Here is a 13,555-nt window from a genome sequence, read left to right as displayed (position 1 = left end):
AATGGAGCTAAAACTAACAGTGACTTTGTATAAAATGTTTGAAAATAATTTTAATTTCATCAACAGAAAGAAATACTCAATATTTGGTGTACTCTGTGATGAATTTATTTGTACATGAAATGATGAATGCATGTCTTTCACAGCTTTTAAATGGACATTAAGTTAAATCATGGTTTTATTTACACTGAACTCTAATCTTGTAACCACTCTTTGTGATTACTGTGTATTCCAACAATCAAAGTAGCTAAGGATGGTAGTATACCCAAGCATGTATTGTTTCATGTAAACATGATCTAAAAATTAACTGAAAAAAATTGATGAATTTTGTTAGCATCAATGTTATCTCCATAATTAAAAATGTAAAGAGTGTTTTCTCTTGTTTATAACCCTAAGCAATAATTTGAAAAAACTTGAGAAACCTAAATATCCCCTAGTAAGAAAACTGGATATCTCCTGAAATTTTGATATACTCTAAGGCAAAGTGATATTACTTATTTATGAGATATTAATTATTAATGGTTGTAATGAGAATTTTTATATAAGGAAAAAGAAATAAAAAACAAAAATGTGCACATTAAGAATAAACATCTTTACTGGGATAAATAAGACTAAGGTTTTTTAAACATCTATTGTTTTGTTTCTTTAATAATTTCTTTACTGTTGGTTTGACAAGATAAGACAGTTACTTTTAGGAAAACGATGGGAAGGAACACTTCTGATAGGCCAGAAGTTTATTAAATTCATTAGAGTATTATATTTAAAGCAGTAGCAGACTGTAGAAATTACCATATAATACGTCTCATGTTTAAAGGTTAAATGAACTTCTGGATAGCAATTTAGAAATGTATATTACAAAAACTTCAAAGCAGTCATATCCTTTGATCTTATAATGTTATTTCTAAGATTCAAGTATAAGGATTTGAAGTGGGAATTGAATGGACAAAATATTCATTGAACCATTAATATTTATAGTCAATATACTGAAGAATTTAAGTTTCTAGTGAAGAACCTTCCTGAGAAAGTTAAATAAACTCCTATAATTTTTTTTTTGTAAAGAGCTCATGGCCTTAGGAAATTCCTTTGTTATGCAGTTAACCCGAAAAACCCCCAGGTAATAAAGTTATATGTAAATTGGGAATGTAGATGCTCAAAACACTAGAAAATGCTGCATAGAGATAGAATAAAAAGACATACATGAAATATAGTGTTTCTTTTTGGTAGGAATTCAGAAGTTCCCCCTCCCCCCTGCTTTTGTATTTCACATATTATCTAAATATTTTCTCTTTTCTTTTCTTTTCTTTTGTTTTTTCTTTTCTTCTTTCTTTTCTTTTTTAAAAGTAGGCTCTATGCCCAGCATGGAGCCCAATAAGGGGCTTGAACTCATGACCCTGAGATCAAGACCTGAGTTGAGAGAGACCAAGAGTCGGTGGCTTAACTGACTGAACCACCCAGGTGCCCCCAAATATTTTCTACAAAAAGTTTTAGTATTTTATTAACTGATAATAATACGTAGTAAACATTTTTAAAAAAGGAACAAGAGGCAAAATCTTTTGCTTTCAGTTAGGATGCAGGAAGTTGTCACAGTAGGAGTAGATTAAGACATAAAATCAGTTATTTGTAATAACTCATCAGTGAGCTGAGGATGCCAAGCAAGCCTAATGATCCTCATTCTAGAAGTGGGCAAACCCTTCCTATAAGAGAAGTGAGCCATGACTGATATTTATCCCTGGGTTTGTAGCAGAAGAGGAACAACCAGGCCATAGAAGGTGATTGCAAGAAAAGAGCCAAGCTTTTAAATCAACTGTTTATTTATTTGCTTTAGAGAGAGAGAGAGAGAGCAAGTGTACGCATGCACAAGCAAGCTGGGGAGAGGCAGTGGGAGAGAGAGAGAATCCTGAAGCAGACCTTGCACTGCGTCACAAGCCATTCGGGGCATCAGACTTGGGGCTAGATGCAGGGCCAGGTCTCAGGACCCTGAGATCCTGATGTCAGCTGAAACCACGAGTCGGCTGCTAAGCCAACTGCGCCCCTCAAACCAACTTTTAACAGACGAGGGCTGGCATAAGGGCTTAGAATCCCAAGAAGTGAGCCCCATTCAGTGTGCTATCACCCATTAGCCAGTTTTTTTTTTCCCATGGAGCCTTCACTGAGTGTGTGGAGGCCCTGTTGTCAAATTTGGTCTGGGGGCAGCACGGGGGCGGGGGTAGCTAAGACAATTTCCCCGAGAGGTTCAAAACACTCTCTGAGTGAAAGGCAGCACTTAGCCAAAGGCATGGAACAGAACATAGCTGTTAAGAGACATGCTTTAAGGTACATGGTGCTTGCTTGCACAGCCTGCATGCCAAGGGAGGGTGGCAGAGCAAAGTAAAATCCTTAACATCTCAAAAAACTGATGGATGATTCATATAGCAAAAGTTCTGTGGTTCAAAAATGTCAAGGGGACTAAAATTCACATAATGGCCAGTAGGGCCTGCTAGTGCTAAGATCTCGAGGTCAGCTGTATGAGTCCAGATTCTGCTCTCAAAACCTAAAACCAGGATAAAAGGGTCACAAAAAAACATAAAACTACAACAAAGCTCAACTTAGTTTAACAACAGAGTAATCCAGCCTCCTTACCTGATGGAGGAAGAGGCTTGCACTTTTCAGGCAGTTGACATCATACACTTTAGTCTCTACTATTATTTCACTAACAAACAGGTCCTGAAATGTGATACCAAATTATGAGGCAGAGACCCAAAATCTAGAGTAAAAGTAAGAGCAGGAAAAAAACAGATGATCCAGATGTTGGAATTTGCAGACGAGTATTTAATAGAGTATTTAATAATAACTATTATAAACATGTTATATTATTTAGTGAAAAAGGCACGTAAAACAGGTGGGAAAAACAAAGAAATAAAAACCTCAAAAAATAGCAATATAGAAATTCTAAAGTGGAAATTTAGAATTTCCACTAAATTTTTGAATTAATATTTAATTCATTTGATATGAAGCATTCATTTGATATGCTCAACAGCATACTGAATACAGCATGATAAAAAAGATCGATGCACTTAAAGAGAGGTTGATAGAAATTTTCCAACTGAAGCATTAGGAGAAAAAATAAAATAACAGAAGCATCTGAGACTTGTGAGACAAACATTTAATTGTCTAACATAGGTGAAAGTAGAGGTAAAGAGAGAGAATGGGACAAAATAAATATTTGAGGAGACAATGGCCAAGAATTTTTTAAATGGATGAAATCAGTCAACCCACACATTCCAAAAACTTAGCAAACCCTACGCAAGATAAATGAAAAGAAAATCATACTTAGGTACATCATAGTTAAACTGCTGTAAATACAGTAAAAGAAAATCTTAAAAGCGGACAGAGAAAATGGCACATTAATATGCAGGGAACAGCAATAAAAAGGATACCTGTCTTTTAGGCAGGAAACAATGGAGGCTGAAATACAATAGGGTGACATCTTAAAGTGATAATACGCATTAAGATAATGGTAAAATAAAGATACTCTTCAGACAGAAAATATATAAGAGAATTCATCTTCATCATACCTTCAGTATAGGAAATGCTCAAGAGAGTTCTCCACGTCAAAGAGAAATATATCAGCTAGGAACATAGATTGGTAGGAAGGAATGAGGAGGACCAGAACGGTATATACGGATAAAAATGACAGACTAAAATAATAAATGAAACTATATTCTTTTTCTTATTAGTTGTTATATTTATATCTATCTTTATATCTTTAGCTATAATTCATTTAAGTCTATTGACTGGGGTGCCAGGGTGGCTCAGTCGGTTAAATGTCTGCCTTCAGCTCAGGTCATGTTCCTGGGGTCCTGGGATCAAGTCCTGCACTGGGCTCTCTGCTCAGCAGGAAGTCTGCTTCTCCCTCTGTGCTCTTTCTCTCTCAAATAAATAAAAAAATCTTTAAAAAAGTCTATTGACTGCTTAAAGCAAACATAATAGACTCTTATTAGGGTTTATAAATTATGTAGACAAAATCTAAAAGGGACAAAGTCTGGAAAGTGAATTTGAGTATATGGTTGTAAACTTTTTATGAGAAACTTTTTGTGAAATAGTTCGATATTATTTAAGTGGAGGCTCTGATAAGTTCAGGATGCATAATTGCTAAAAAAAAACCCCACAAATGAAATATTAAGAAATATTTGATTGGCCCTCCCCTCCTCAAATAAAAGATAAGAAAGCAGGTACAGAGGAACAAAGAAAAGATAGAAATATAGAATGTGAATATTAATGTGTTATATTTAAGCCCAACCATAGCAATGATTATGTTCATTGTAAATGAACTAAACAGCCACTTGAAAGGCAGAATGGGTAATAAATGTATGACTTAATTATATACCATTTGCAAGAAATGTACTCTAAATGTAAAGATATAGATAAATGTAGAGATAATAGATCTGTTGAAATTAAAGGGGTGAATAAGTCATATGCAGTGCATAGCCTAAGCCTAAGAAAGTTGATGTGGCTAACTAGATTTTAAGACAGAGTACTACTAAGGTGGAAGGACATATCAGAATGATGAAAGAATCTATTTACCAGGAGGAAATAGTGATAATAAATATCCATGCATTTAGGAGCTTCATATTGCATAAAGCAAAAATTGTCAAGGCAAAAGGGAGACATGATCAAATCCCACCAAGTTGGAGTTTATAAAAGTACCATTCTCTCAGTAATTGGTAAAACAATTAGACAAAATCTTTCATAGGATTTCTTTCATACAATTTGATGAAAATGACATTTATACAATCACCAAACACTACAAAGTTCACATTCTTTTAAGTTACAGACTAAAAGTTCTTCAAGATTTAACATATACCAGACTATAAACAAATGTCAATAATTCTCAAGATTAAAATCATATAGAGTGTATTTTCTGACCACAAAAGAATTAATTGGAAATCAATTCAAATGGAATATGTGGACAATTCACAAATAGTTGGAAAATATGTGACCCATGGCAAAAGTCTGAGTAATTATGAAAGCTGAATATATAAAAAATTGGGGAAAACAGGAAAAGCAGAGTTTAAAAGGGGATTTATAGCTTATTATACGCTTAATGAAAAAAGAAGAAAGGTAAGTATTCAGTAATCCAAGGCTCCACATTAATACATAGAATGACCACCAAAAGCAGTATACAAAAAGGGACATCAAAATGGAATTCTGCAAAATGTTCAAGTAAACCACAGGGTGGCAGGAAAAATAAAACAGAGAAGTGAAAAATAGAACAACAGAAAATAAAAAAATAAAATGATGGGCTTTGCCTTAACATATCAATATTGTATTTAAAAAATGGTCTAATTATGCCAATTAACAGATTGAAAGAATCCATTAAAGAGCAAGACCCAAAGGTATGCTGTCTACAAAGTTTGAAGCATTTCACAGATACTGATATTCGTAGGTTGCATACATACCATGCAATGGTATTTAGCCATAAAAAAGAACAAGCTTGATATATACAACAGCTTCCATGGATCTTGAGGTCATTATTGTGAGTGAAAAAAGCCAATCTCAAAAGGCCACATACTGTATGATTCCATTTCTATAACATTTATGAAACGACAAAATTACAGAGATAGAAAACAGATTAGTGGTCATAGGTGTCGGGGATGCCAGGGAAGAGGAGAATATGGGTGACTTTAAAGGACAACGCAAGGCAGATCTTGGACGGGGTAGAATGGTTATGTTGATTGCAGTATTGGTCGCAAAAATGTACATATGTGATAAAATGACACAGAACTGAACTATAAACACACAAATTGCACCATGTCAGATTTCTGCCTTTGATATTTTTTTTGCCTTTGATATTTTAATATAATTATGTTAAGATGTAACCATTAAAGAATACTGGGTGAAGGATACATGGACCTTTTTGACTATCTTTACAAGTTCTTGTAACTTTATAATTTTTTTTAAATTACAAAGGAATGGACTGTTGATTCATGCAACAATATTGGTGAATATCAAAAGTAGTATGTTGCCAAAAATGTATATCCTAAGTATATACTATCTAATTCTAAGAAGTCTAAGAACAGTTAAAAAGTACACGAAGTACATGAACAGATAATGCCAATTTGTGATGACCGAAATGGGATTGGTAGTTACCTGGGAGCGAGTGGTGGGTGGGTTTTTGACTGGCAAGGTGCACAGCAAACCTGGCTTGTCAAAACTCATCAAACTGCTCATTTAAGATCTGTACATTTTATTTCATGTAAATTGCAGCTCAACAAAAAAAGCTTAAGGAAAATGAGAAATAGTATTCCAAAAATGACATTGTTTTTACCAGTTTCCTCTTAAAACAGCCCTGCAAAATGTGTTTTGTTTACTTCAAATATCACGTCTGGTATACAATTCCAGTTAGTCAAAACGACAGTGCAAAAATTCATGAAGGAAATATTGCAACATTTAATTTGGCCTCACTTGAGCAAGAAATTCCAAATATTATTATTACATCTTTAACTCTGACTTGAATTTAGGAAATAAAAGAAAGGCCAGATGAATAACCCACATTATATAAATGTGATAATACACTGCCTGTCTCTAAACAGGAGTGTGATTTGTTAGTTTATTGACATGTACTTGTTAAAAGCTATTTTTCTAATTAAATCTCTTCGCTTTCAGCAAGAATTCTTTGAACGCCTCTATGTCATGTACACAATTGGATATTCTGTCTCTTTCGGTTCCTTGGCTGTGGCTATTATCATCATTGGTTACTTCAGGTGAGTGATTCCCAGCCTCTTTCTCTATGAAGGGACAGATTCTGTGTCCTACGCATAGAAGACAGAGTTGTCACAATTTCTGGCCCAAATACTTTTCCCAGCACAAGTTTTTGAATTCAGCCTAGTGCTATAATATTATTTGGCATTGAAAATTTATTTTTCATGAGGAAATTCAGGGTTTTTGTTTTTTTTGTTGTTGTTTTAAAACCAAAAAATCTTTAAAAACATTAAAGCAGTATAAAACCTAAATTAAACACATAGATCTGCACTGTAGTGTATTTGTTTGCAAAGTGATACAGATTTAGAGCAGAATGAGTTACAAAAATTTTCATTCATGATACAAAGACTTCATTTTTTCCCAAATGATTTTGGTGTAATTGGACAGAAATCCATTTTAAATCATGAATAAATAAGCTCCCAAATTATTATATGGAAAGAAGTCATATTCTGTTATGCTTCTGTTATGGTTTATTTTTTATTCACTGAAATTTTTGTCCATTCAATTCAACTTAATCTAAATCAGTACAAAATTTTGAGCACCAATATGTAGATAAAACAGTGTACAACAAATATGGGAAGTGTGTACTCATGATGCTTGTGATACAAATAGCTGAGAAAATGATTAGCGTCTAGTGTGAGAAGTGCTACGAGTCAGGTGGTATATGGTAGTTGGGAAGGCAGAGTAAGGAGATGTGGGGAGACCTCTCAAATGAAGCCAAATCTCAAAAGATACATGAGTATAAAAAAGATTTAACCAAAAGAGAATACTGGGAGACAGAATTCCAAACCCAAGTTTAGCTCAAGAAAGGCATGGAATAAAAAAAAAAAAAAAAAAAAAAGAAAGGCATGGAATATTTGAGAATTCAGAATTTTGGTGCAAGTTAAGTGTTGGGCAGTGAGACTGGAAAAGTGAGCAGGGTTGAGAGGGTTTTGAGACCTGTAGGTTATATGAAGAAATTTGAACTCTACCCTGAGAGTGATGAACAGCCATTGAAGGATTTTAAGCAGAGGAGTGACATGAAAGGTCACTTGTAAGGTGGAGTGGTGGGAAACATGATAGGAAATCCCTTTGTAAGAGGCTATTATAGTAATTCGGGACAAGAAGATGGTGGCCTGGTCAAGGGCAGTGGCTTTGAGGATTGGATAGAAATGGAAGGTATTGAGGTATATTAATTAAGACAATAAAGTTTTAAGAATTCAGTGCTAAATTATGTGTAGGAAAAGGAATAAGGGTAGATGACATATTTAAAAAACAAAATGTTTTATATTTTGTTTCTTAATATCTTATCATCCTCTCTTCCCTGAAATTTCTTATACTTGTTTCATGGTTTGTTGTCTCTTTTGATTTATCACTGTCTAATGCACTATCTGATGTTTTACATTTATTTATTTATTTATTTATTTATTTATTTATTTATTTATTTATTTATGATAGAGAGTGAGTGAAAGAGAGCATGAGTGTGGGGTATAGGGAGAGGGAGAAGCAGACTTCCTGCTGAGCAGGGAGCCCAGCACAGGGCTCCATCCCAGGACCCTGGGATCATGGCCTGAGCCGAAGGCAGATGCTTATCAGACTGAGCCACCCAGGTGCTCCTTCTTTTTATTTTTCATCTCTCCCTCTAGAATGTACAGCCACATGAGAGTATGAGAGTATGTATGTATGTATGTATTTTTTTCTCATTATAGCATTTTTAGTAGCTGTAATATAATTGATATGTAATGGTGCTTAATAAATACTTGTTGAATTGATAAGTAAATTAGTTTAATATTCCAACTACTTCTTCTAAAACAATTACTCATATTATGGTGATATAGTTTATCTTCCTAAAACTTTTGTTTTATTCACTAGTCCATCTACACAACAAGCATTTTTCTGTACCATATGATAGCCTCTTTTTAGTATTGATGGAGAGGACAAGTTAAGATATGTTACATATTTGAAAAGCAGTATATATGAGAGACTGACTCATTAAATGATTATCAAATAAAATATTGTTAATACCATAATATAGTTTTTATAAAGGGTTTTGGGAACACCAAAGAGCTAGGCTAAAACCAACTAGATGAGAGAAACTTCCCAGAACACTAACATGTGAACTGATACTGCAATGATGAGAGGGAATTCAGTATATTCCAGATGATAGGAACAGAATGTGCAAAACTCAGAGGCAGGAAGGAGCAGAGTAGACTCTGGGAACATAGAAGAGTCCCATGTAATGCACTATTTGATGCAAAGGGTGGAGTGGCCACAGAGCAATGGCCAAGAAGAAACTAGATTCTGTGGCCCTGGCTTTTGCAGGCCCTTGTCAAAGGCTTTGAATTTTGTCCTGTAAGGGTAGAGAATAGGGAGCTAATGAAGTTCTTGAGAATGGGAACACAATCAGATTTGTGGACTTATGGAGGAGTTCCCCAAAACAGCCCTGTAAAACTAGCTTGGCAGTATTATCCCATTTTACAGACCAAGAAACTGAATTTCAGTGTCCAGGATCACAAGGTCATAGGTGGTCTGGCTGGAAACAGAATCTTCATCTTCCAACTCCTATCCAGAGTTCATTCCATTATACCAAGTGTTGCTCTGGTTCTTCAGAATAATAGATGAATATTTACCAAAAAAAGGCTACATAAAATTTCAGGAGGATATAAATCATTAAGTAGTAATTCTTCAATTCACATAGAAATTTATTACTCTATTTAAAAGTTCTTTCTATAGAATACTTTTTATATAATTACTATGCTACATAGCAGAATATTATACAAATTTCAGATCTCTTTTTTTTTTTTCACAAAACAAAATACTTTTTTTTTTTGATAGTAAATAGTGTTGAGTCTTCTAAAAATCAGTACCTATTTATATACTGTGATGGCACTACTCACAGTCAGAAATTTCCACCAATACCTGATAACCTATGTGGTCAAATTCTGCTCATCTGTGAAGACATTCCCTAAAAGAAATCAATCAATGAGGAGGACTATCTGGGCACAACAGACATGCATACATGTCCCTAACATACTAACAAAATAACAATGCCAAAATGTCTAAATTTAGCTCATTCTCATTTGGCCTAGCTCTCCTATATTATGAGATATAAAAATATATTATTGGATTAAAATTTTTCTTACTCCCTTACAGTTGTGGAGTTTGTCCTTTCTGGAAGAGAAGTAGTATTAGTATGAGCATTGTACAGGAAAGTTGTACTTTCTCATGGTCAAGCGATGGTAGAGGGGGGCCAGATTATATAACCTTTTCTTATTGTTTTTCCCACCAAACTTAAGAAAAGGTTTCTTTCTTTCTTTCTTTCTTTCTTTCTTTCTTTCTTTCTTTCTTTCTTTCTTTCTTTTTTTTAAGACAAGGTTTCTTTTGGAATTAGCTTTTTGTACTGAAATTAGTAGTACTGGGTCTACTCCTAAGTGTGTTTATGACTTGTGTCTAATATTCTTTTATAAACCAAACTTTTTATATTAAAGTCAGCTTGTTTACTCTTTAACATTACTAGGACATAAAGCTGTATAATGCTATCAAAATATTTTACTTTTTCTGATAGAGAATGTGCTGAAAATGTGAAAGCTCCACTTTTAACAATATTTATCCCTTTACAAAATGTGGTTCTCCATTATTCATTTATTACTTTAATACACAGTTTCATATAATGCTATAGTATAATAGTTCACTCTGCAAAATTGGGATAAACATGGTAGTAGATGAAGATAAGTTTGAAATTATTCTCAGAATATTTTAGTTTTTGATCCCAGCTGTTTCTATTGGAAATAGATAGTAATGGGTTTCTGTCTTTGTTCAGGTTTACTAGATTTTCTTCTTTTTTGGAGGTGTAAGGACTCATTTATCTATTTTCTTTCCCCCTTTCAAATTTCATTCAAATCTAAATATTAAATGTTTTCTCCCCATAGACGATTGCATTGCACTAGGAACTATATCCACATGCACTTATTTGTGTCTTTCATGCTGAGAGCTGCAAGCATCTTTGTCAAGGACAAAGTGGTCCATGCTCACATAGGAGTAAAGGAGCTACAGTCTCTGTTGATGCAGGAGGACCTGCAAAATTCCATAGAAATGCCTTCTGTGGACAAATCACAGTATGTAAGTGTTTTCACCATTTTCTTTCATTACTGATTCATATCACATTACAGACAAGTAAAATTTTACAGTCCATTAAATATTAACTTGTTTTGGCTTATGTAATCTCTGAATGAACCGAAATAGGTGACCAATTTATATAATGATGTTTACTACCTCAATTCTGTCCTTAAGCTTTATGCCTAATCAGTCATCATGTTAGACAATTAAAAGTCTTGGGCTCTTTCTGCAAGAACATTCTGGAATGGAAACTTCAAAAAAAAATCACATGACTCGAGTGCATTTGATGTATGGTTCATAGTAGCTGTCATGGCTTATGCTGTTCAAAAAGTAAAAAGCCCACTTGCAAAACTAGAAGTGTGATTTATTTATTTATTTATTTATTTATTTATTTATTTATTTATTTGAAGTGTGTTCTTTAAAAGCTCATGATATTTAGTTTCTTTATTGTAGATTCAAAGACTTGTTCCAATATAAAATTCCAGGGTATTTGATTCAGCTCTGAAATGTCCTGGTGTTATTTAGTAAATACAATCACTTAATAATTCAGTTAATTAGATCACTGATGCACTGTATCTGGAAATTAAGTATAATAGATTATATGTCTTGATGGTATAAATTATGTCCTTTCTGTGGCTTTGGCTTTTGTCCTGTAACTTTGTATTCCCTGCTGGTTCTGATTCTGGGCTAGATTTTGTGACTTGTTTATCCAAAAGAATGAAGTGGCAGTGATACTGTACCAGTGAACAGTGAAGGGTAGAGGTCTGTGAGTGAGCTGAGCCAGTATTAGCTGAGCCTGGCCCAGATCAGCAGAATCACCTAGCCAATCCAAAGATTCATAAGATATATTGTTTATTGTTTTAGCCATTGACTTTTGAAGCATAAAAAAGATGAGAATAAAATAAATTTGTGGTAGAATAGTGGCTAATACCTCTTCTTTATGCTTTTCTGTACTTTCTTAATTTTTTCTGATGATCCAGTATTAATTTTATAAACAGGGAAAATTAAGGAAAAGTGATTTTTTTGGTTACTTCTAAAGGAAAAAAATCTTTTTTTTCAAGTTTATTTTTTAATTTTTTAAAAGATTTTATTTATTTATTCATGAGAGACACACAGAGAGAGAGAGACAGAGACACAGGCAGAGGGAGAAGAAGGCTCCATGCAGGGAGCCCTGGACTCGATCCCAGGACTCCAGGATCACGCCCTGGGCCGAAGGCAGGCACTAAACTGCTGAGCCACCCAAGCTGCCCTAAAGGAAAAAAAACCCTTATTTTAAAAATAGAATTGAGCTCATAGTCTTAGAGATGCTGTCTTAAAATAACTTTGTTCTGATCTCTTTCAGTAGTCTGGGCTTTCCTATATACAGGAAATAGATTCTAAAAAAAGAAATACAGAACGACTTGTTCATGGTCTGATGTTGCATGTAGTACAATTAAGAGTTCTAATATGAGGCAATTCTGATTTATTTGTAACAGATTGGGTGCAAGATTGCTGTTGTGATGTTCATTTACTTCTTGGCTACAAATTACTATTGGATCTTGGTGGAAGGTCTCTACTTGCATAGTCTAATCTTTGTGGCATTCTTTTCGGACACCAAATACTTATGGGGCTTCACCTTGATAGGCTGGGGTAAGGTATTTATGTCTCCTTTCTTTTTAAACTGGATTATGATTTCTGTTAAGCTACTGATATGGCAAACAAAGGCAAAAGAAAAAATTAAATTTCCGTACTACTTACAGCTCATTGACAAGTCATTGGAACAGGCAGAGTGACATTTCCTTTAGGAACTCAGCTGCCTCCATGTTAATGCTTTGCTAGGAGCAAAAGGCAATCTTAACATTATGCTGACCTCCAGGATCCTGTAAATCTTCTTTTACATGTTAACTTCCTTTCTCTCTACCCCACAAGATCTATGTTAGCAATCATCCTCCAAGCATATGGCCCACTGCCATACATCTGAACGATCTCAAGACTGAGTTTTTACCAAACAGTAATAAATGATTGTTATTTAATAATAGCTAGCTCCCGCAGGGTCCTGGAAACCTTCTTTCCAAAATTCCTTGGAGGCTTGTGTTGTCCCTAACCACCCCCCAACTTGGAAGTATAGAATCAGACACCCATCACAACCCCAGTGCAGCTCCTTCTACCCATAGGTCCTGTCCTCGTGTTTTAATAAAGCCCCCTTTTGGCACCGAAGACATCTCAAGAATTCTTTCCTAACTGTTTTGAACCCAACATTTTCCTACATGACCTGTCATTAGCATACTTGCAGCATTTTCCTGAAATCTTTTCCTACCACTGGGGAAAGTTATTAAGATCAAGTTTAAAATCCTCCCAGTGGTATAAAATTTTCATGTTTAACTTATGGTTAGTGTTCTTAGGTCAGATTCTTGAGAGAATTTTCTGGTGGAAATATAAGAACACATTGTTAACCATACACACTGAGAATTGCTGTGCTTAGTGTAACTGATGTCAATGTCCTGACTTAGCAATAATTTCATCCTACATATTTTGATTTTTAAATTTCTAAGCTATAGTGATGAATAGTTGATTTGTATTTTTAGGTTGTATGATGAGAACACCAGAAAGGAATTTATAAGACTATCTTGGCTGCATTTAATGATACAAATTCCCAAATAATTATGTAGATTTCCATGTCTTTGGGAAGAGAATGATCCAAATTACTTTCTGCATAAGTAATTTTTGGAAAAAGGGTATTCAG

The 13,555-nt window shown here is 34.3% G+C and overlaps 1 protein-coding gene across 3 annotated transcripts in view; it reads left to right on the top strand.

Annotated features, from left to right (window-relative positions):
- The window catches only part of PTH2R (parathyroid hormone 2 receptor), a 145,798-nt gene that overhangs the window by 32,946 nt on the left and 99,297 nt on the right, over positions 1-13,555 (top strand). For all 3 annotated transcript variants that reach the window (XM_077884854.1, XM_077884853.1, XM_077884852.1), the window contains exons 5-7: positions 6,643-6,740; positions 10,647-10,836; positions 12,309-12,462. In XM_077884854.1, the coding sequence (XP_077740980.1) occupies positions 6,643-6,740; positions 10,647-10,836; positions 12,309-12,462 (442 nt within the window). The remainder of the gene's footprint in view (positions 1-6,642; positions 6,741-10,646; positions 10,837-12,308; positions 12,463-13,555) is intronic.

The sequence above is a fragment of the Canis aureus genome, chromosome 36 (genome assembly GCF_053574225.1).
Source record: "Canis aureus isolate CA01 chromosome 36, VMU_Caureus_v.1.0, whole genome shotgun sequence".
Lineage (NCBI taxonomy): Eukaryota > Metazoa > Chordata > Mammalia > Carnivora > Canidae > Canis > Canis aureus.
The sequence above is the reverse complement of the archived record's forward strand: the minus strand, read 5'-3'. Positions and strand labels throughout refer to the sequence as shown.